Source organism: Cebus imitator, unplaced genomic scaffold (assembly GCF_001604975.1).
Source record: "Cebus imitator isolate Cc_AM_T3 unplaced genomic scaffold, Cebus_imitator-1.0 Scaffold6, whole genome shotgun sequence".
Lineage (NCBI taxonomy): Eukaryota > Metazoa > Chordata > Mammalia > Primates > Cebidae > Cebus > Cebus imitator.
Window position 1 is genome coordinate 12871623 of NW_016107321.1, and position 24823 is coordinate 12896445.

At 37.7% G+C, this 24823-nt stretch overlaps 1 protein-coding gene across 2 annotated transcripts in view; it reads right to left on the reverse strand.

Moving 5' to 3' along the window:
• The window catches only part of ESR1 (estrogen receptor 1), a 383841-nt gene that overhangs the window by 181954 nt on the left and 177064 nt on the right, over positions 1 to 24823 (reverse strand). For both annotated transcript variants that reach the window (XM_037742173.1, XM_017537594.2), the window contains one exon: positions 20988 to 21104. In XM_037742173.1, the coding sequence (XP_037598101.1) occupies positions 20988 to 21104 (117 nt within the window). The remainder of the gene's footprint in view (positions 1 to 20987; positions 21105 to 24823) is intronic.

Sequence of the window (24823 nt, forward strand, 5' to 3'; positions counted from 1 at the left end):
AGGTTAAATATCTTGTTCAAGGTTACACATCTATCAACAGAGCTAAAATTTGAATCCACGTGGTCTGATTCCAAAAACTAAGACTTAAACCACAATGCTACATAATGTATGAATGATACCTGACATCTATACATCAGTTTGTAATTATCAAAATATAGTTCATGTCTTTGAGTCTCAAAATAGCTTTATGGGGTAGTTGGTGTTTTCACACAGTTATGTTTTCTATGAGACTGGAACCCACAAAGAGAGAGAGATAGATCTAGGATGGGTACGACTTTAACTTGACAATAGAATATATCTCCAAGAACATGGGCCGGAAGTTGAAACCGTAAATACAAAGGGCCAGCAACCTTGAGCTTCCTTGATCCTGGAAGCAAGATCAAAACTGGTGGGTGAGCTGAGACAGCAGGATTTTTAGGCCAACTCCAATCCTAGGTCCCTTGAGGAATGGAGGAAATCTGGTCCTACATTTTGTGAGTGACTTCTTTTCACCTTTAGGTTGCCTGGATGTTGTGGTCAGTGATCACATCTTAAATTCCCTGTGTCAGCAAATGTAGTAAATGCTCAGTAAAGGTGACCTGTAAATGATTTAGGCCAAGACATTTGGATTTGGCTTGGCATTTGTTATTTAAAATTTTCAAAATAAAACTGCCAAAACTTCAAACATAAAATACATGTAAAATGTCAAGGCAAAAAAAAGGTGGATAGGAGGCAGGACTAGATTGCAGCTCCCACTCGGACAGACAGAGTGGTGTGTGGAAACTCACATCATAAACTTCTGCTCCAGAACTACTGCAGGAATATGCCACAAAAGCCAAGAGAATCCACAGACCCTCTGAAGGAAGCAGCTTGCTTCTTCAGGACTCGGGAGACAACCCAAATACTGTGAGTGCCCAAGCTGTAAAAGTAGGAAAGTGGGGTTGCCCACCCCCAAATGCACACCCTCATTGGGGAATCTGAAGGTCTAGATCACAGGAGAAGGATATGATCTTGCCTGGAGCTGATTTAATTAGAGAGCTGAGTGAAATACAAGGGTAGAGAAAGCAGCAGGAAAAGATCTGCAGGCTCTCTGGGTCCCCTAGGAAGCCATTTTCTGCCTTGTCTCACAGGGATCCTTGGGGAGGGCTGCCAGAGGAACTGGGAAAAGACCACAGGGAGAAGGAAACCCCCAGCTGAACTTTGTAACAATTCCAACCAAACATGAAGCTGCCTGGCCAGAACTCAGGAGAGGGTGTGAATCTGGTGTACATACTCACCAGGCAGGGAGGCACAAAAGACCTACTTGTTTTAGCTAGAAGGCTGGTAACCTGGGGCATGTTCTCAGCCCTGCTCACCCACTGCCTGGAAACAAACTCAGTGCTGTTGGTGGGACACAGTAGAAGTGAGACCAGTTTTGGGGGTTGCAAGGGAGTTGGGTGAGGCCCGTAACTGCCGGCTTTCCCCCACTTTCCCGACAGCCTGCATGACGTAGCAGAGGCAGCCATAATCCTTTTGGAAACATAACTCCATTGACCTAGGAACCTCAGCCCCATGCCCCACATCAGCCTCAGCAAGACTCACCCAAGAGGAGTCTGAGCTCAGACATGCCTAGCCCTGCCCCCACCTGAGGTCCTTCCCTACCTACCATGGTACCTGAAGGCAAAAGTCATATATTCTTGGGAGTTCTAAGGCCCTACCCACCACCTGATCCTCCTTATACCACCATAGCTGATGCTCTCTTGAAAGTGCCACCTCCTAACAGGAGGCCAACCAGCACAAAAATAGTGCATTCAACAACCAAAACTAAGGACCCTTGCAGAGTCCACTTTACTGCCCTGCCACCGCCATCAGAGCACGTGCTGGAATCCAAGGTTGTGAGACCTAAAGATGGTCTACAGCACAGGACTCTGAACAAACAACCCCCAGTACCAGCCTGGAACTTGGTAGCCCTGCTGAATGGCTAGATCCAGAAGAGAAATAACAATCACTAAAGCTCAGCTCCCAGGAAGCCACATCTCTAAGAAAAGGGGGCAAGTACTAAATCAAGAAAACACCCTGTGAGACAAAAGAATCCGAACAGCAGCCTTGAGCCGCAGATCTTCCCTCTGACATAACCTACCCAAATGAGAAGGAACCAGAAAAAAAAAAATTCTGGTAATACAACAAAACAACGTTCTTTAATACACTCCCCACCAAAAAAAAATCACACTAGCTCACCAGCAGTGGATCCAAACCAAGAAGAAATCCCTGATTTACCTGAAAAAGAATTCAGGAGGTCGATTTTTAAGCTAATTAAGGAGGCACCAGAGAAAGGTGAAGTCCAATTTAAGGAAATCAAAAAAATGATACAAGAAATGAGGGGAGAAATCTTCAGTGAAATAGTATAAATAAAAAACAATCACAGCTTCAGGAAATAAAGGACACACTTAGAGGAATGCAAAATGTTCTTGAAAGTCTCAGCAATAGAATAAAACAAGCATAAGAAAGAACTTCAGAGCTTGAAGATAAGATTTTCAAATTAACCCAATCCAACAAAGACAAAGAAAAAAAGAATTTAAAAAATGAACAAAGCCTCCAAGAACTTTAAAACTGTATTAAACAGCCAAACCTAAGAATAATTGGCATTCCTGAGAAATAAAAGAAATCTAAAAGTTTGGAAAACATATTTGGGGAAAAAAATCTAGGAAAACTTCCTTAGCCTTGTTAAAGAACTAAACATCCAAGTACAAGAAGCTCAAACAACACATGGGAAATTCACCACAAAAAGATCATTGCCTAGGCACGTTGTCATCAGGCTATCTAAAGTCAAGATGAAGGAAAGAACCTTAAGAGCTGTGAAGCAAAAGGCACCAGGTAACCTATAAAGAAAACCCTATTAGAATAACAGATTTCTCAGCAGAAACTCTTCGGGTTAGAAAGGATTGGGGCCCTATCTTCAGCCTCCTTAAACAAAACAATTATCAGCCAAGAATTTTGCATCCAGTGAAACAAAGCTTCTTAAATGAAGGAAAGATACAGTCTTTTTCAGACAAACAAATGCTGAGAGAATTCACTACTACCAAGCCAGCACTACATGAACTGCTAAAAGGAGCTCCAAATCTTGAAATAAATCCTGGAAACACATCAAAACAGAACCTCCATAATATGTAAATCTCATAAGATGTATAAAACAAAACTACAATTAAAAAAAAAGGCCAAGGTATGCAGGCAACAAATAGCACAATGAACTAACGTTGAAAGTAAATGGCTTAAATGCTCCACTTAAAAGATGCGGAATTACAGAATGGATAAGAAATCACCAACCAAGTATCTGCTGCCTTCAAGAAACTCACCTAACACAAAAGAACTCACATAATCTTAAGGTAAAGGTGTGGAAAAAGACACTCCATGCAAATGGACACCAAAAGCAAACAGGAGTACCTATTCTTACATCAGACAAAACAAACTTTAATTGCAACAGCAATTTAAAAAGATAAAGAGGAACATTATATAATGATAAAAGGCCTTGTCCAACAGGAAAATATCATAATCCTAAATATATATGCACCTCCCAAATTTGTAGAACTATTACTACTAGACTTAAGTAATGAGACAGACAGCAATACAATACAATAAAGTACACTGACAGTACTAGACAGGTCATCAAGACAGAAAGTCAACAAAAAAACAATGGATTTAAATTATATCCTGAAACAAATGGACTTAACAGATATTTACAGAACATTCTACCCAACAACCACAGAATATATACATTCTATTCATCAGCATATGCAACTTTCTCCAAGATATATCATATGATATGGCACAAGCAAGTCTCCAAAAAATTAAGAAAATTGAAATTATGTCAAGTACTCTCTCAGTCCACAGTGGAATAAAACTGGAAATTGACTTCAAAAGCAACCTTTAAAAACATGCAAATACATGGAAATTAAATAACCTGCTCCTGAATGATCATTGGGTCAACAATGAAATCAAGATGAAAATTTTAAAATTCTTTAATGAATAATAATAGCAACACAGTCATCAAAACATCTGGGTTACAGAAAAGCCAGTGCGAAGAGGAAAGTTCATAACCTTAAATGCCTACCTCAAAAACTCTGAAAGAGCACAAATAGACAATCTAAGGTCACACCTCAAGGAACTAGAGAGATAAGAACAAACAAAACCCAAATCTAGCAGAAGAAAGAAAATAACCAAGATCAGATCAGAGCTAAATGAAACTGAAAAAAGTAATACAAAAGATAAATGAAACAAAAAGCTGGTTTTTTGAAAAGATGAAATTGATAGAACATTAGCAAAATTAACAAAGAAAACAAGGGAGAAGGCCCAAATAAGCTCAATTAGAAACAAAATAGGCAATATTACAATCAACACCACAGAAATACAAAAGATCATTCAAGACTACTATGACAGCTTTACTGTAGCATAAACTAGAAAACCTAGAGGAGATGGATAATTCCTGGAAAGATACAATGCTCCTAGCTTAAATCAGGAAGAATCAGAAATCCTAAATACACCAATAATATTGAAATGGTAATTTAAAAATTACCGTCCAAAAAAAAAAAGTCCAAGACCAGATAGATTCACAGCTGAAATCAGACACTCAAAGAAGAATTGGCACCAATCCTATTGAGACTATTCCACAAGATAGAGAAAGAGGGAATCCTCCCTAAATCATTCTATGAAGCAAGTATCACCCTAATACCAAAACCAAGGAAGAACATAACAAAAAAAGAAAACTACAGGCTAATGTTCCTAATGAACACAGATGCAAAAATCTGGCCAAGTACAGTGGTTCACACCTGTAATCCCAGCACTTTGGGAGGCCAAGACAGGTGGATCACAAAGTCAGGAGTTCAAGACCAGCCTGGGCAATATGGTGAAACCCCATCTCTACTAAAAATACAAAAATTAGCTGGGTGTGATGGTGGGTGCCTGTAATCCCAGCTACTTGGGAGGCTGAGGCAGGAGAATCGCTTGACACCAGAAGGCAGAGGTTACAGTGAACCAAGATCGTGCCACTGCACTCCAGCCTGGGCAACAAGAGTGAAACCCTGTCTCATCAAAAAAAAAAAAAAAAAAAAACCTAACAAAATACCAGCTAACCAAATCCAATAGCATAGCAAAAAAAAATCCGCAATGATCGAGTGTGTTTCATACAAGGGATGCAGGGATGGTTTAACATATGCAAGTCGATAAATGTAATACACCACATAAACAAAATTGAAAACAAAAATCACATGACCATTGCAATAATCACAGTAGATGCAGAAAAAGCATTTAACAAAACCCAGCATCCCCATATGATTAAAACCCTCAGCAAAGTAGGCATACAAGGAACATACCTCATTGTAATAAAAGGTATCTACGATGAACCCACAGCCAACATAATACTGAATGGAGAAAATTTGAAAGCATTCCCTCTGAGAACTGGAACAAGACAAAGACATCCACTCTCACTACTTCTGTTCAACATAGTACTGGAAGTCCTAGCCGGAACAGACAAGAGAAAGAAATAAAGGGCATCCAAATTGGTAAAGAGGAAGTCAAACTGTCACTGTTTGCTGATAATATGATTTTATACATAGAAAACACTAAAGACTCCTCCAAAAAGCTCCTACAATTGATTAATGAATTCAGCAAAGTTTCAGGATACAAAATTAATGTATACAAATTAGTATCTCTGCTATACACCAATAGCAACCAAGCTGAGAATCAAATCAAGAACTCAACCCCTTTTACAATAGCTTAAAACAAAAACTTAGGAATACACCTAACCAAGGAGGTGAAAGACCTCTACAAAGAAAACTACAAAAGACTGCTGAAATAAATCATTGATGACACAAACAAATGGAAACACATCCCATGCTCATGGATGTGTAGAATCAATATTGCAAAAATGACCATATTGCTAAAAGCAATCTACAAATTCAATGCAATTCCCATCAAAATACCACCATCATTCTTCACAGAACTACAAAAAAAATCCTAAAATTCATATGGAATCTAAAAAGAGCCCGCATAGCCAAAGCAAGACTAAGCAAGAAGAACAAATCTGGAGGCATCGTATTACCCGATTTCAAACTATACTATAAGGCCATAGTCACTGAAACAGCATGGTACTGATATAAATATAGGCACATAAACCAATGGAACAGAGTAGAGAACCCAGAAATAAAACCAAATACTTACAGCCTACTGCTCTTTGCCAAGCCAATGAAAACATAAAGTGGGGAAAGAACACTCTATTCAACAAATGGTACTGGGATAATTGCCAAGCCACATATAGGAGAATGTAACTGGATCCTCAACTCTCACCTTACACAAAAATCAATTCAAGATGGATAAAGGACTTAATTCTAAGACCTAAAACTATAAAATTCTAGAAGACAACGTTGGAAAAAGACCCTTCCAGACATGGGCTTAGGCAAGGATTTTATGACCAAAAACCCAAAAGCAAATGCAAAGAAAACAAAGATAAATAAGTAGGACTTAATTAAACTAAAGAGCTTTTGCACAAAAGGAACAGCCAGCAGAGTAAACAACCCACAGAGAGGGACAGTAATCTTCCCAATCTATACATCTAACAAAGGACTAATATCCAGAATCCACAAGGAACTCAAACAAATTACCAATAAAAAAACAAACAATCCCATCAAAAAGTGGGCTAAGGACATGAATAGACAATTCTCAAAAGAAGAGATAAAATGACCAACAAACATATGAAAAAATGCTCTGCATCAGTAATGATCATGGAAATGCAAATGAAAACCACCATGAGATACCACCTTACTCCCATAAGATTGGTCATTTTCAAAAAATCAAATAGTAACAGATATTGTTGGTGATGCAGTGAAAAAGGAACATTTCTGTACTGCTGGTGAGAATGTAAACTAGTACAACTACTATGGAAAACAACGTGGAACTTTCTTGAAATAAAAGTAGAACTACCATTCGATCCAGCAATCCCACTACATGGTATCTACCCAGAGGAAAAGAAGTCATTATATAAAAAAAGATATTTACATACACATGTTGATAGCAGCCCAATTAGCAATTGCAAAAATGTGGAACCAGCCCTAAAAAGGAATGAATTACTGCTCAGCCATAAAAAGGAATGAATTACTGCTCAGCCATAAAAAGGAATGAATTAATGGCATTTGCAGCAACCTGGATAGGATTGACAACTATTCTAGGTGAAGTAACTCAGGAATGGAAAACCAAATATTTTACGTTCTCACTGATATGTTGGAGCTAAGCTATGAGGATACAAAGGCATAAGAATGACACAATGGACTTTGGGGACACAGGGGGAAAGGGTAGTAAGGGAGTGAGGGCTACTGCTCGGGTAATGGGTGCACCAAAATCTCATGAACGACTGCCAAAAAACTTACTCATGTAACCAAATACCACCTGTTTTCCCAAAAACTTGTGGAAATAAAAAAATTTTAAAAACAAAAACAAACATGTCTGCAAACTGCATTAGGCTTGCTTTGATCTTAGCCCAATCCCATCTGGCCCAGTAGGATAGATTTATTCACAATGTCACTTAAACATGCCAAGATGTTCTTACCCATCTATGTTTCTGCTGCCTCTTGTCTTCCAACTTCTTGTTATTGCCAAAAGTTTTCATTTGGAACCTTAGGCAATGTGTGTTCCTACCCAGCCTTGTTGGTGTCTCTACACATTCTCTTAAGTAGACACTTCATGTAAAATTAGGCATATCCACCCCACTGTTTCAAAGGCACCTCAAAGTCAACATGCCCCATGCTGCACTCATCCCCCTCACAAATTGCCTGCCCCCATTTCAGTTAACACTACTACTATTGGCCCAACTATCCATGGTAGAAACTGACAGCTACCCTAGACTATTCTCTTTCCCTCTTCAAATCCAGAAGTCACAATTTACCTTCTAAATCTCTCAGACCTTCTTCCTTTGGCCCACATTCCTCATGGTATTTAAGTTCCGTTCTTATCACTCCTCACCTGGACCATTATAGCAGCCTTCTAACATGCCTCTTGCTAAAGCCCTCACTCCTGAATCCCTTTCCTCTAACTTATGTTCCCTGAGAACACCAGATTAGGTTCAAAATGAAGAAAGTCACTTCTCTGCTTAAGATCCTTTTATGGCTCCTATATCCCTCAGGGATCTCAAACTCCTGGTTTGACAGATAAAGACTTCTATGTTGCTATTGTAGCCCAGCCTCAGCTCCAGCTGCCTCCTTAAGCACATGGCCAACTGAGCATTGAAATATGGCTGGTCCAAACTGAGATGTAAGTGTGAAACACTTGGAAGATCTGGAAGTCTTAGTGAAGAAAAAATGATACATAATATATCAATAATTTTTAAATGTTGATTCCATATTAAAATAATATTTGGGGCATATTGGTTAAATAAAATGTATCACAAAAACTAAAAAAAATATAATAATAATTAGTCTTGTAAAACAAGCCTTTAAAAATATAATCACCTGAATATAATTCTACATGTTCCTCACTAATTTTTATTTGCAGAATCAAGCATAAACTAAACCATGTATTATCTCCAGGCATGACCAGAACATCTTTTTTTTTTTTTTTGAGATGGAATCTCACTCTGCTACCCAGACTGGAGTACAATGGTGCCATCTCAACTCACTGCAACCTCCACCTCCTGGGTTCAAGGGATCCTCTTGCCTCAGCCTCTCAAGTAGCTGGGATTACAGGTGCCTGCCACCATGGGTGCCTGTATTTTTAGTACAGACAGCATTTCACCATGTTAGCCAGGCTGCTCTCAATCTTCTGGCCTCAAGTGATCCCCTCACTTCCGCCTCCCAAAGTGCTGAGATTAAAGGCATGAGCTATCACACCCAGCCAATGAGAACATTTCGTCATAAATGACTCCCTCTGCTTTTCAGGATGCCCCCTAAGGTTGGCATACATTTCTGTAATTTGCAAGAAGACTGACCTCAAGTGTGTCAGTTTATACCTACCCGGTAAGCTTTCAAGCAAACATAACCAAACTAGCCTATGCAATATTTAATCGGGAACTTTTCAAAATTCACTATCTTTTTGGGCCTCTTCCTTTCTCTTTCCAAAAGGCAGAAACTAGAAAGTCTCACCAGCTCTTGGGATTCAAGTCTTAGTCATGATTATTACACCTCTACTAACAACAACAACAACAACAACAAAAAGTTTAATTGTCTTTTCAGAGTCCTGCCTCAACAAACTCGATTCTTGAATTTTTTTCTTTCATGTTGCTGGATGAGTTGTAGCAATATGTGGCATCTTCTCATTTCACTGTCATGAAAGCATCAAACTCATTTTTGTGAATCTCTCCATTCAGAAGAGATTGACTTTCCACAATGACTAGTGAAGAGAATAATTTTGTCCATTCTGACCAATTTTTACAGTTGCTAGTAGTTGCTTTAAATTTAGTGTGAAATGTAATATGACAGCTGCAGCGGTGGTTCCCAACCCCCAATATACACTTGTATGTACTAATTTTAGCTTTGGATTCTAACCATTCCATTATTAATCTGAACTTAGATCATAAAACACAAAATTTAAGATTAGAAAGATATTATAGCTGGCATTTTTCAGAAGTAAAAACTGAGTGAAGAAAAATTAAGTGATCTTCCCAAGGTTCTTAGGTAGTAGGTAAAGAGTCAGGTTTAATTACACACTTGATCCTTAGCCAGGACTCCTATTTGACAAAATGATGTTTTTATATACCAGAATAGTAAAAAAAAATTGAAACAAAAACAGACTTTACAATAAAAATTAGAGTTAACGAAAAACAATGAAAACCTTGGCTAAAAGATGAAAATGTCCCTTTTAAATAAATAGCAAATAATATTAGGTAATTAAATCTTAAGTAGGTCTTTTAAAGTATCTATGACACCTTCCATATAAATTTATTTTGGTACTTCTGTTGTGCAACTAAGCCAAATTCATTGATTGATGTTTTTGTTGAAGAGGAGTAATATCCTGTGCCCACAGTAATATTTCCTAAGTCACAATTTCGGTTTATGGGATATTAATATCTTACTTATGTATGTGTCTATCTCTCATGATACTCTATGTTACTAGTAGGTCAGCCAAGCAGGTGTATAGCAATGAAAGGAGCATTAAACCATGGGGCAGGATATTTAGTTTCCTGTCTGAGAAGTTAACTTAGCTTAGTGATTTAGACAAAAATAATTGAACTGAAAAACAAAAAGGTGCCCTACATGATCTTTAAGTTCTTTTCAGCTCAAAAACTAGTCACTAGTCTAATCACAACCATTGAAACAAACAAACAAACAAAAGCAGATGGAAATTCTTGAGGACTTACAGAACTTTAAAGTAGCAATTCATTCATATAATTACTTCCCCCAAAGTTCTGCATTTTATAGGTTCTATCTACGGAAAAAGTCTTTACATCATATCAAGAATCATTTATTTTTGCAAAAGAAAATTATAGGAACAACAGAAACCCTTTCTGAAATTTTTGCCTGGCCTTGAGTTAATGCCAGAATTTCTTCTAACATTCAAGGTGAGGTGAGAAATGGTCATTCTTGAAAAGTACATAAAGATTCCCCTTTTTCCTTCCTATAGGAATCAAAATTATTTCTTAATAAGCAATCAAATAACTGGAGTATTAAATAATCAAAGTTATAATGTAAACAGTTGAACGTAGCCTGGTATAACTATAAGATCTTTTATGTAAGTCTTATGGCAATCACAAAGCAAAATCCTGTAGCAAATATGCAAAAGGCAAAAATAAAGAATTCAAAGCATGTCACTACAGAAAATGACCTAATCACAAAGAAAGATAGAAAGAAAGAGATACAGTGAGTAAATGGATTTTAAAAAATGATACCCTATTATATGATGTCTAGAAGAGATTCAATGCACAGTTAAGAAAACACAGAATGAAGGTGAAGGGGCCAAAAAAAAAATTCTATACAAATAGAAACCAAAAGAAAGCAGAGATAGCTATACTGATATCAGATAAAATAGGCTTTAAGTCACATACTATAAAATAAGGCAAAGAAGGCCATTAAGTAATGACAAGAGGGTCAATTCATCAAGAAGATATAACAGTTGAACATATATATGCACCCAACATTGGAACACCTAAATGAAGGAGGCAAATATTAATTGATATGAAGGGGCAGATAGACTGTAATATAATAATGCTGGGGAAACTCAATACCCCACTTTCAGCAGTGGACAGATTATTCAGACAGAAAATCAATAAAGAAAGTTCAAACTTAAACTATTCTTTAGCAGAAATGGGCTTAACAGATATATACAGAATATTTCATCCAACAGCAATAGAACACATATTCTTCTCAAATAAACATGGAACATTATTCGTTGAATGTTAGATAAAACAGTATAGATCATGTCTGGGCATGGTGGTTCACGCCTGTAATCCCAGCACTTTGGAAGACCAAGGCAGGCAGATTGTTTGAGGTAAGGAGTTTGAAACCAGTCTGACCAACATGGTGAAACCCCATCTCTACTAAAAAATACAAAAAATTAGCCAGGCATGGTGGTGTGCACCTGTAGTCCCAGCTACTTGGGAGTCTGAGGCACCAGTCGCTTGAACCCAGGAAACAGAGGTCACAATGAACCGAGATTGCACCACTGCACTCCAACCTGGGTGATACAGTGAGACTCTGTCTCAAAAACAAAAACAAAAACCAAAAAATCAATATAGCTCATAGGTTTGGGCACCTATTTAATAAGTCTTAAAATAAGTCTTAAAAATTTAGTAACATTGAAATTATATCAAGCGTTTTTTCCAACCATAAATAATATGAAACTATAAATCAACAACAAGAATAATTTTGGAAAATTCACAAATACGTGAAAATAAAACAATATACTCTAAACCAACAAGTGGGTCAAAGAAGAAATAAAAAGGAAAGTTGAAAATTATCTTAAAACAAATTGAAAATGGACACACAACACACCAAAATTTGTGAGATGCAGCAAAAGTACTTTCAAGAGGGAAGTTTATGGCAATAAATGTCCACATCAAAGAAGATTCCAAATAACCTAATTTATATCTCAAATAACTAGAAAAATAAAAATAAACTAAGCCTCAAGTTAGCAGAAGGAAGGAAATGATAAACATCTGAGGAAAGATCAATGAAATTGACACTAGAAAAACAAAATATCAATGAAACTAAGAATTATTTTTAAAAAAATAAACAAAATGATTAACCTTTAACTAGACTAAGAAAAAAAGTGAGAAGATGCAAATAAATAGAATCAGAAATGAAAGAGGAAACATTACAACCAATAGCACAGACATAAAAAAATTATAACAGAATACTATGATGAATTATACACCAACAACTTGGATAGCCTGGAAAAAATAGATAAAGTCTTAGACACATACAACCTACTGAGACTGGAACATGAAGAAATAGAAAGTCTGACCAGACCAATAACTAGAAAGAAGACTGAATCAGTAATAAAAAGTCCTCCATGGAAGAAAAGCCCAGGACCTAATGGTCTTTATTGCTGAACTCTGCCAAACATTTAAAGAACTAATACAAATCCCTCTCAAACTCTTCCCAAAAATTGAAGAGGAAGGAATACCTCCAAACCCATTTTACAAGGCCAGCATTACTGTGATACTAAAGCCAGACAAGGGTATTACAAGAAAATTAAATCTCACGCCAATATCCCTGGTGAACATACATGCAAAAATCCACAATAAAATACTAGCAGAGCTGATTGCAACAACACATAAAAGGATTATTTACCATGATCAAGTGGGATTTACCCAGGGATGCAACAATTGTTCAACACATGCAAATCTATAAATATGGTACGCACATTAACAGAATTAAGAGCAAAAAGCATGTAATCATCTCAATAGTTGCAAAAGAATGCATTTGACAAAATTCAAAATCCTTTCATATTAAAAAACTCTCAACAAATTAAATATAGAAGGAATGTACCTCAACAAGATAAAGGCCATATATGACAAGCCTACAGCTAACATCATACTCAATGGTGAAAATTTGAAAAGTGCTCCCCTAAGATCAATAACAAGACAAGGATGCTCACTCTCAGCACTTCTATTCAGCATAGTACTGACAGTTCTGCCAGAGCAATTATGCAAGAGAAAAAATAAATGTATGCAAATTGGAAAAGAAGATGTTAAATTCCTCCTGTTTGCTGATTACATGATCTTACATATAGAAAACCCCAAAGCCTTCACACACAAAAACTATTAGAACTAATAAACAAATTCAGTAATTTCAGAAGAGAAGCAACACACAGAAATCAGTGGTGTTTCCATACACTAACAGCAAACTATCCAAAAAAAGAAATCCAGAAAAATCCCATTTATAATAGCTATGAAACAGCTATGAATAAAACAAAATATTTGGGAAGAAATTTAACCAAGGAAGTAAAACAATTGTATGCTGAAAACTATAGACATCAATAAAAGAAACTGAAGAAGACACAAATAAATGGAAAGACATGTTGTGCATAGATTGGAAGAATTAATATTGTTAAAAATGTCCATATGACCCAAATTAATCTACAGATTCAATGCAATCCCTATCAAAATTGCAACGACATTTTTTACAGAAGTAGAAAAATAATCAAAAATTTGTTTGGAACTACAAAAAATACTGAACAGTCAAAGCAATCTGGAGCAAGATGAACAAAGCTATAGGCAAAACACTACCTGACTCAAAATACACTACAAAGTTATAGTAATTAAAGCAGCATGGTACTGACATAAAAACAGATGTATTGACCAATTGAACAGAATAGAGAACCCAGAAATAAATCCATTCATTTACAGTCAATTAATTTTTGACAAAGCTGCTAAAAGCACAAAATAGGCTAAAGGACAGTTTCTTCAATAAATGTTTCTGGAGAAACTGGATATCTACACACTAAAAAATGAAATTAGACACTTACTTCATGCCATATACAAAAATCAACTCAACCTGGATTAAAGACTTAAATGTTAGACCTGAAACTGTAAAAACTACTAGGAAAAACAACAACAACAACAACAACAGAGGAAGAACACTGTTCTTACAGGGATCGTTGTGCTGCCTACGCTCATGCTTCCTCCAACTGAACTGACAGTCACAGAGGCTGACCTGCCTTCATCCCTAATAGGTAACAGACAGGCCTTGGGTTTCTTACCTAGAATACGAAGGAGTTAGATTAGATCAGTGGCTTGCAAATTGTGTTTCGTGGAGCCCTAGGGTTCCAAGAAGGTTTCTCATGAACATCATATTGAATAAAGAGAAGGGTATGCCAAATTGGCTTTTATCTGTTTCATAGATGAATATCTGCCTCTGCTTATGGAAACAAGAGCTTGATTGCTTTAAAATATTGCCAAACATTGGATTCATTAGTCTTTAAGTTCCATATGTGATTCATTACTTGATTCAGTATATTTCTTTGCAAATAAAAAATTATGATTGGGGAGTTTTTAATAAATATCTATGATATGAATTAATAAAATAATATTTTCAATATCACAAATATATACTGTAGACTGCTGCTTAAAACAACCAGTCTCTCTTTGTTAAAGAGCAGCTAGCTTTTCTTTAACATTTTTCTTAAATTCAATCCTAAATATGAGCACCCCAACCTACCTTCTGAGAAAACTTGGATTCACATGCAGCTACAAATCTTCCACAATTGGGCAATTCAAAGAAAGTGATTCACATCTACATTTTTAATTTTTTAATTTGATTCTACCATCCTGAACATTAATAATTGGTTGCATACTTTTCTTTTTTTTTTTTTTTTTGAGATGGAGTCTCACTCTGTCACCCAGGCTGGAGTGCAGTGGTATAATCTCAGCTTACTACAACCTCCATCTCCTGGGTTTAACCAATTCTCTTGCCTCAGCCTCCCAAATAGCTGGGATTACAGGTGGGCTCCACTACGCCCAGCTAATTTGTGTATTTTTAGTAAAGACAGGATTTCGCCATGTTGGTCAGGATGGTCTCAAACTTCTGACCTCAGGTAATCCACCCGCTTTGGCCTCACAAAATGCTGGGATTACAGGCATGAGCCACCATGCCCAGCCAGTTGTTTACTTTTGATACAAGATAGTGAATGTAGGATTAAAGAGGATTCCAACCCCCATCCCCAGGTTGGGAGTTCATCCATCAATAAAGCAAATTACGATAACTCATAGTGATAACTATTAAACTCAAACAACAAGGAAATATTTTATTTTCCAATGTTTCATTGGGCTTCTGAGTCATTCTGGACACATGTATATTTCCCTGTCTATATTAGTAGTATGTTATTTTCTCACCTTAAAATTATCCCACTAATTTTTAGATTTATTTGTTATTTTGGAATATTTCTAAAAATTATACTGCAACGTTTGTTGTTAAAATAAATAAACACTAGTTGACAATTACTACTTTGTCTCAAATTTCTTCTTAATGTGTTATGAGGAAACATACCCAGAATGGTCAGTGCAAGAATCCTGCACATCAATTAATTTATATGTGCCAATTTCCTCACAAGCAATATGAAAAGTTTGCCTCAAACATACCTCTTAGTCTATGGTGAGAAAATACCTTTCACAAATATGTGCAAATCTCTGGCATCATAAAATGATAAACAACACATCTCACCTGTCATTTGGCTATATTCAGCATATGAGATCAGCAAAGAAAAAGCACAGCTTAGGTGCTTAAGCCAAGTTTTTATTCTTCACAAAGAAATTCGAAATGCATACCTTATAAAAGTGATAAAATTGCCATTCTCTTTCTTTCAACTGAAAAAAAAACAGCAGTGCTTGTGTATGATGAAATTCTTTAGAATTATTTTTAAGACAGAAAAGATATATAATAGATAACACTTGTGTGGCACTTTAGATTTATATTTTCCCTTGTTATGATTTGTCATCTTCACAACAGGCTTAAGTGAAATTATTTATTTATTTATTTATTTTTGAGACAGAGTCTCACTCTGTCGCCCAGGCTGGAGTGCAGTAGTGCAATCTCTGCTCATTGCAACCTCCGCCTCTTGGGTTCAAGTGATTCTCCTTCCTCATCCTCGTGAGTAGCTGGGATTACAGGCACCTGCCACCACACCCAACTAATTTTTGTATTTCTGGTAGAGACGGAGTTTCACCGTGTTGGCCAGGCTGGTCTCGAACTCCTGATCCAGGAGTGATCCACCCACCTCGGCTTCCCAAAGTGCTGAGATTACAGGCGTGAGCCACTATGCCAGCCAGTAAAATTTATTTATTTCCATTTCATATTTGAAAACAGTGAAGCTCATAAAAGTGACTTTAACAAGGTTGCTCAGTAAGTTTGAGGAGGAGCCAGCATTTGAACAGATTTATCTTTGGAAGAGTTCCTCTTTCTACCAAACTAAGTAAGAAGGCCAAATTCTTGAGCAACAATATGTCTTGGAAGTCAGGGGGTCTGAGTAACATTCTGAGTTGACTAGACCTGGAAGCAGTTGGATAAAGCTCTAGATTCCCATCCTGATCTTTCAGTACTTGAGCCATCTTGCAACCCAGTCTCCACTTGTCATCGGGATTTTTATTCGCCTCTTCCCACACAAATGCTCTCTTTATACAGTGAGGAGATTGAGGGAAGGAACCAGAATCTTATTCATGTTTGCTTTATCCCCAACAGCTTGCATATAAGAAGCCCTACACAAATAACTATTTAAATGAATTGAATCAATTCATTAATTAGTGCAAAAAAACACTTCTTGAACACCTACTTTGTGACTTGTTTCATGCGAGATCAGTAACTGAGACACAGAGGCCCCCTGCCATCGTGGAGCTTGTGGACCATATATAACGACAAACATTGAGTGACTGATAATTGCGATGAGAGCTAAGAGAAGAGCTGTTTGGTATGAAAGCTAGAAGATGAATTTTCCAGCACTTTGATTTGGAACTTCGAGCCTCAGGAACTGTCAGGGAACAGTTCAGGCCTTCCTGAAGAAGAGACATGTAATCTACAACCTAAAGTTCAAGGGGAAGAAGGCAAATAAAGAGGAAAAACCAACTCAGAGACCAGCACATGTACTAGGACAGAAAAGCATATTCCCAAAAGCACAATTTAAATCCTGTATCTTATTGAGCTACCATGGTTCAGAACCAAATCCAGTAACGATGCTGGGATTTTCAGCGGCAGTATTACAACAGATTAAAATTGTTACTTAATGTAGATAAATCATGCACTCTTTTGGGTATTTGGAATAGATCTTCAGTAAATTTTCTCAGCCTTGCTATAAAAGTAGGGAGTAGGTCTGTGGTTCTCTTTTAACTGAAACTAAACTTTTTATTTCATAGGTAGAGTTTCAACACCCTAATTGGTAACCAGTTTGGTTAAGAAAGTGGATTGTTGTGAACCCTAATGGTTGAAAACATGTTGTAAAGATTTATTCAGCCACAGCTGGTCTTTACCATGTGACTGCGCATTTTATGGTTAGTTATCATTGTACTTCCAATTGTAAATTAAGTCTTTATTCAATGGGATTTTTCAAGGAGTTGTTATAGAAAGTATCCTGTGGCCATGTGTGGTATCCCATGTTGTAGAAAATATAATAAATTATATTGCTTTATGGCAAGCACTTTATACATATCATTAAAATGAGACATTCTCATGGGCTATAATTTTATGAATTTAGAGTTTCACTTAAAACTTATTCACATATAAAAACTGCCAGAAAGATACATGTTTTCATTATACATAGATAAATATTAAGCAATTGCTGAGTAATCCCTATGGGATATTGCTACATACTGAATTGTGCACCCTTAAAACTCATGTTGAAACCCTATCCCTTGGGCCTCAGAATGTGACTGTATTTGAAAATTGGACCTTAAGCGAGGTAATTAAGATTTAATGAGGTCCTAAGTATGGGGCCCTAATCCGGTATGACTGGTGTCTTCATAAAAAAGGAAGAAGATGCAGACGCATGGAGGAAAGGCCGTGTGGGGACACAGTGAGAAGGCGGCTGTCCACCAGCCAAGGAGAGAGTCCTCAGAAAAAATCAAACCTGTCAACACCTTGGTCTCAGACTTCAGCTTCCAGAATTGTGAGGCAATTGACCTCTGTTACTTAAGGCACCCAGTCTATGGTATTTTGGGAGGGCAGCCTGTTGTAAACTGTGTCCCCACAAAACTCTTATGTTGAAGCCCTAAGCCCCAGTATGACTATATTTGGAAATAGGGCCTTTTTGGAGGTAATTAAGGTTAAATGAGGTCATAAGGGTGGACCCCTAATCCAACAGGGCTTATGAGAAGAGGAAGAGACACCAGGAGTACTTGGACACAGAGGAAAGGCCATGTGAGGGCATGGGGGAAGACGGCTGGCTACAAGCTTAAAAGAGAGGCCTCACAGGCCAGGTGTGGGGCTTATGCCTATAATCCCAACACTTTGGGAAGCCAAGTGTGAGCAAATCACCTGGGGTCAGGAGTTCAAGACCAGCCTGGCCAACATATAGTGAAACTTCATCTCTACAGAAAAATACAAAAATTAGCTGGGTGTGGTGGCATGTACCTGTAGTCCCAGCTACTTGGGAAGCTGAGGCAAGAGAATCGCTTGAACCTGGGAGGCGGAGGTTTCAGTGAGCCGAGATTGCACCACTGCACTCCAGCCTGGCCAACAGAGCAAGACTTTGTCTCTCAAAAAAAAAAAAAAAGAAGAAGAAGAGAGGCCTCACTAGAAACCAAATTTTCCAGCACTTTGATCTTGGACGTCCAGCTTCCAGAAATGGGAGAAAATTAATTTATGTTGTTTAAGGCACCTAGCCTGTGGTATTTCATTATGGCAGCCCTAGAAAACTAACACAGATATATATTTTACAGTCATCGGGATACAACCAACTGTATGCAGGCATACATGGTCTGCTATGTGCAGTCGAATTATCTAGATTCCTAGGTGAGAACAGTGGAGAGACTTTTATTATGTCTTTGCATATTAGAATTTTTGTTAGATTAAAAATGAGAATGCATAATTTATATTCATGCAGCCAGACTGTATCTGGATATTCATTACAATAAAAACAGAATTGGTTTTATGAAGTGGGGTCAATGCATGGGTACCCTCACATTTTAAAAAATGTTTTGAACATGTTCACAACTTGATTATTTCAGCTTTCAAGGGGAATGTATGTAAGAGCCTGCACTTAGCCTACCTATAATCACCAAAGAAGAATATTTAACCCTGACTCCACTGTTTCAAATTAAGCTTTTCTCATGCAGCTGTTATATTCCTGTCACTTATCAAGTTACCTTAAGAAGCATTTTGTGAGTTTAATTAAGCCTGACTAATTCTCCAACAGTACAAAGAAAGATGAATTCCTTAAATATTTAATCCATCTACGACTCAAGTGTCATTTTCTGAATGTAGCTGCTAAATTCTTGGAATTAATTACCCTTTGAATTAAAGCTGCTTTTTCAGATGTTCAAGATGTATAGTCATAGTCACAGTTCACACAATGTGTAAATTCAATATTGCATCTCTTCACCAGGAGAATTTATTCCAAAGGCTGCATTCCAAACCTCAACCTGTCCGGCTTATTTATGACCCCGGGACTAAGAAATCTTTCACTGTAAACTTGTTAACAATCAAGCCTGTCTTTATCATAATTTCCATTCTTGGTCTTTCCTCTCCTTCCTCCTGCATCCATGTAAGAATGAGTTAAAGGTTAACTGCCCTCTATCTGCAAAATCACTATTCCTTTTCACTGAAATTTTGTTTTCCTTGAATCACCCCAAGATTCACCTCCTTTAGAAAAGAAATGGGCTTTTCTCTATTACAATCAGCAGGTAGCACTGTCATCAGCCCTTCCCTCTGCTCGTATTTTTCTGAAACACTACATGAATCCATGACTTTATTTATTTATTTATTTAGAGACAGAGTCTCGCTCTATCACCCAGGCTGGAGTGCAGTGGTACAATCTTGGTTCACTGCAACTTCTGCCTCCCGGGTTCAAATGATTCTCCTGCCTTTGCATCCCAAGTAGCTGGTCCTACTGGCACTTGCCACCACACCCAGCTAATTTTTGTATTTTTAGTATAGACAGGGTTTCACCATGTTGGCCAGTCTGGTCTCGAACTCCTAACCTCAGGTCATCTGCTCGTTTTGGCCTCATGACTTTAATTACACATTTTCTACTTGTTCTCTTCCACTACACTGAAGGCTATCCAAGACTAGAAGCAATGTTCCTCAAGATGAGACTCACAAGAATACAACGAGCTCAATTAGGCAGCCACACTGATGGGGCTCCTAATATTCCCAGAACTGGGAGTCAGTTTCCAGATTCCTGTATGAGAAAACTGGAAGATGGGATACATGAGAAGACAGAAAACCACACACACACATACACACACACACACACACACACACACACACACACACAGAGCCACAAAGGCCACAAAGACACAAGCCCACAGGACCAAATCCTGAGTGATTTGGCACTTATTAGTGTAGTGCTCAGTAGTCAACAATGCCAGCACCATGCTAGACACTGAGGTTAAGAAAGTGGCTGGTTGACTCAAGTTCTAAAGAGAAAGGTGTCTTTTGATTGAAATTCACATTCCTTAAGGAATGATAAGAGATTGAAAGGCTATAAATTAGCTACTTAGCTTTCACATGTACAAGTCTCAATTTAGGGAAAGTTTATCCTCAGATATCATTTTCTAGCACTTGCAATATAAACAGTAACTGAAAAATTTTTCTAGAATAATTCACTAAGCACTCTTCCTTTTCTTCCAACACTGCCTCCCACACATGTTGATTTAAAGTATAATTATTTACATTGAAAATCTAAAACACAAAATGGCATGTTAGAATTTCCAGTGCCAGTTACTTTCACCATTTTAAAATAAAGTGGAGTATGAAAATACTTTTGTTGCAAAGAAAAATAAGAATAGAAAAAAATCAATTAAAAGAAAAAACGCAAAATTCCTATGGTGTTATTTGGATGGGAAGAGCCAGCACCTGGTGGTGGCCAGGGCAGTCCCCAAGGGCCCCTGGGAGAGATGTACCTACCACCTTTCATCATTCCCACTTCGTAGCATTTTCGGAGCCGGCAGGCCTGGCAGCTCTTCCTCCGGTTTTTATCAATGGTGCACTGGTTGGTAGCTGGACACATGTAGTCGTTATGTCCTATTAAAAGCAAGAGGACAGAATTAATATTATTTCAGGAAACAGCCAATCAGAATCTACAGTGAAATCTTTTACAGGATATTTTCCTATCACTTCCTCAGCCTTACTATGTTGCTACTCAGCCTGCCTGCCTTTTTCTGTCCTTCTTGAAGTGCAAACAAAACCTCTCGTGGACTCAACTTCTATAGCAGACAATTGCATCAGGAGTCCACTGGGCAAGTTGCCTTCAGTTCATCCAGCCTGTATTTTGTAGCATGATATTTTATATGGTTATGTTTTCTCAGCAGATAAGGCTTTTTGCTTTTTGATTTGTTTTGTTTTACCAAGGCTGCTTGCCAAAATCGTTGTCAGGGTAGACCTGTTAAAAATAGAATTTTCAGAGAGAGAGTTTCAAAGTAGCCCTTCTTAAAATATAATTTAACTAAGTAGGTACTCAAATGCATCACAGGATATCTAAATTCAAGCCAGCTTGGTGGGCTGGGTGGTGACAAAGTTCAGTCCTTTAGTTCGTAAGTTCATCCCTCACTGACTGGCTGGAGCACTCTGAGCAAGCTACCTAACATTTCTAGGTCTCACTTTCCTCCTCTCTAACCTAGAAAATAATGGAACCCATCACATACAGTTATTCTAAGAATTAAATGTGAGAATATAGGTCAAGAGTTTATACCATAGTTCCCTGAGTACGGAAAACACTCAAAAGATGTTAGTTGTTGTTACTCTTATTTTATGAATAACCCTCTTTCTTTTTTCTCTTGTTGATTCTCTCTCCCTCAAATGCTCCTTACTCATTGGCTTTGATCACAATCAACACTGTCCCATAAAATAGTCTCCCTTACCCCCCACACTCTCTAACTTCGATCTTCTATCTTATCCCTCCTTCCCAGCTGAACTCAGAAATGTCTGCACATGAAATCTCCTTTTCTTTACCTCTCCTGCATGGCTCAACCCACACCAATGTTTTCCACCTTAGTTGCCCCAAAAAAAGCAGCTTCCTAGGATCACCAATGACTACCGTTGCCAAATTTTAGATATTTTTTGGTCCACATCCTACATAACCTATCTGAAGCAGCCTACGATGTTGATTCTTCCCTTCCCCCTTGAAATAGGCTTTTCCCTTGGCATCCATAATCCCAAACACCCCAGTCCCTTCTGCCTCTCAGGCTGTAGCCTGCCAGTATTGTTTGCAGATTCAATTTCCTCCATCCACCATTAAGCCAGAGCAGCTCAGGGCTCAGTCTTAGGTCTTCATCTTCTCTTACTACTCCACATTCTCCCACAAGAGAACCTAATGGACGCCCATGGCTTCCATCTTCACCAAATGCAGATCACTCAGAATGTATGCTCCCAATCTAACTGTCTCCTCAGAGCTCCTGGTACATATGTCCAGCTGCCCACAGGAAGCTTCTGCTCTAAGATTTAGAAGTCACCTCCATCCCTTTATCCCTCAAAAGGAATCTGGTTTATAGGAAGCAGAATATTAAAATTCACAAATTAATACATATTGGCATGTTTTTATAAAGTCTGTTTGCATAAATCTAAATTTTTACATGTCTTGGAGAAATGTCCTGAATTTAGACTAAGGAAATTATATATATTATTGTAAAACATGTTTCTCATTCTCCCACTCCAAAATTGAATATATATTCCACACTTTAATTCAGATTCTCTGCTTAAGTCTCTATTTTTTTCGTTTACTAAGGGCAAGATGCAACATGTAGTGAAATGTTTTAACTACAGAACTCTTTGTTGTTTATTCAACTGAAGGGTCAGGCCCAATTAGAATAGGGTGGAGTGAGGACTTGACAAGAAAGGCTAGTCTCATAAAACTTGGTTTTCCATCTTTAAATATACATTATAAAAGTCACTGTACAAATGGGCTTCAGATCAAATTAATGTTTGCACTCTTCTATTGCATAACAGAAACAAGAAAACTAGTCAGCAGAGTTATGAACCTGTAACTTCAGTAAAAGACCACACACTGACTCAGATATCCAGACATAGTTATTATTTTTATAATTGTCCTTATTAATAGGGTCAAACTGAGAAAGTAATAGAACCAGAAACAAAACTTATCTGTGCAGATGCTAACTGCAAGCAAAAAGTATATTCTTCTGATACCTTAAAGAAACTTTCAGTGTTTAGTCTCCTGTGATATTTATGTAGTATATGCTGATATGTTTTAGCTTAAAAAAAATGATTATATGGCCAGGTGTGGCAGCTCGTGCCTATAAACCCAGCACTTTGGGAAGCTAAGTAAGGTAGGAGGATAGCTGGAGATCAGGAGTTTGAGACAAGCTGGGGCAACATAACAATATCTTGTCTCTACAAAATATGTATATATATATTAGCCTGGCATGATGGCACATGCCTGTAGTCCTAGCTACTCAGGAGACAGAAGAATCACTATGAGCCCAGGAGGTCAAGGCTGCAGTGAGCTATGATCACACCACTGCACTCCAACCTGGACAACAGAACAAGACTCTATCTCTAAAAAAATAAATACATAAAAAATAAATAAATAAATTAGTATACATTAAGTTTCGGAAGAAAATAGTCAATAACCATTCAAACCAAATATTACTTTGCCTCACTTTCTCTCCAGAGCCAGTTACTTTGTAAGCCAGAAGAAGATGGGAGAACTGAATTGGGTCAGAGGCCAGTTGGCTGAGACTCATGTTTGGATTGGCCATCCACTGTAGATGTGTATCAGAATGGAATTCACAAGGGAATTCATCTCAACAAAAATGGAAATTAACATACATCAGAATCATGTACATACTGCAAACCTTTTGTGACAAAGCTAGAATTGATAAACTGGCAAAAAGAAAAATTTAATAAATACATATTTGATATATGCAATGAAAACAAATTATTCTTAACCAAGCACCATTAACAACTATTTGTAAGTCTTCAGCTCACATCAGAAGAAGAAAAACAGCAAAGTAGGTTTTTTTTTTCCTTAACAAGTATAACTTGGTCAATCTGTGTTATTAAAGCAATTGATCTAAGTTGCATTAAGAAGAAGTTCTTTTTAAATTTTATTATTTGGTTTTATCAAAATAACGCATGAGAAAATCTTATTGAAGTAGAGTTGATTTTCTAAAAAAACAACTCACACCAGTTGTCTTCGTGAAACATAGCAGTGTGGGTTTTCTTAACTGAAGAGACAGTACTGTATGTATGTGATCAGATTGGCCCCAAAAGTCCTTCTGTGCGGGCTGGGATGAACCCAGCCCAAAGGGCCAAAGCCACAATGTGACATTCAGGTGAAGGTTTGGAAAAATAATCAGCACTATTTTCTTGCCCGCCAAAAAAATAAAAATAAAAAGCCTCTGGAGGAATCTAGGGCTTGGCCGATAGGAAGTGGAGGGGACAGAAGGTGAATGGGATGGAACCAGAAAGAAGGAAGTGGGGAGAGAAGACGCCTGCGAGTAGGAATTGCCAGGCCCACCCCAGCTCCTGCAGCAACAGAACGACCTACATTCAGCTTTTTTCCAAGCTTCCGTTTTCTTCATTTTCCTTCTCTTCTTATTTTCCCTCCATTGATAGAAGCTGGTTTGGCTTTGTTGTCATTACACAGAAAGTCTACATTTGTTAGTTATGAAAATAAATAATGACGGGGCCAGGCGCAGTGGCTCATGCCTGTAATCCCAGCACTTTGGGAGGCCAAGACAGGTGAATCACAAGGTCAGGAGTTTGAGACCAACCTGACCAACATG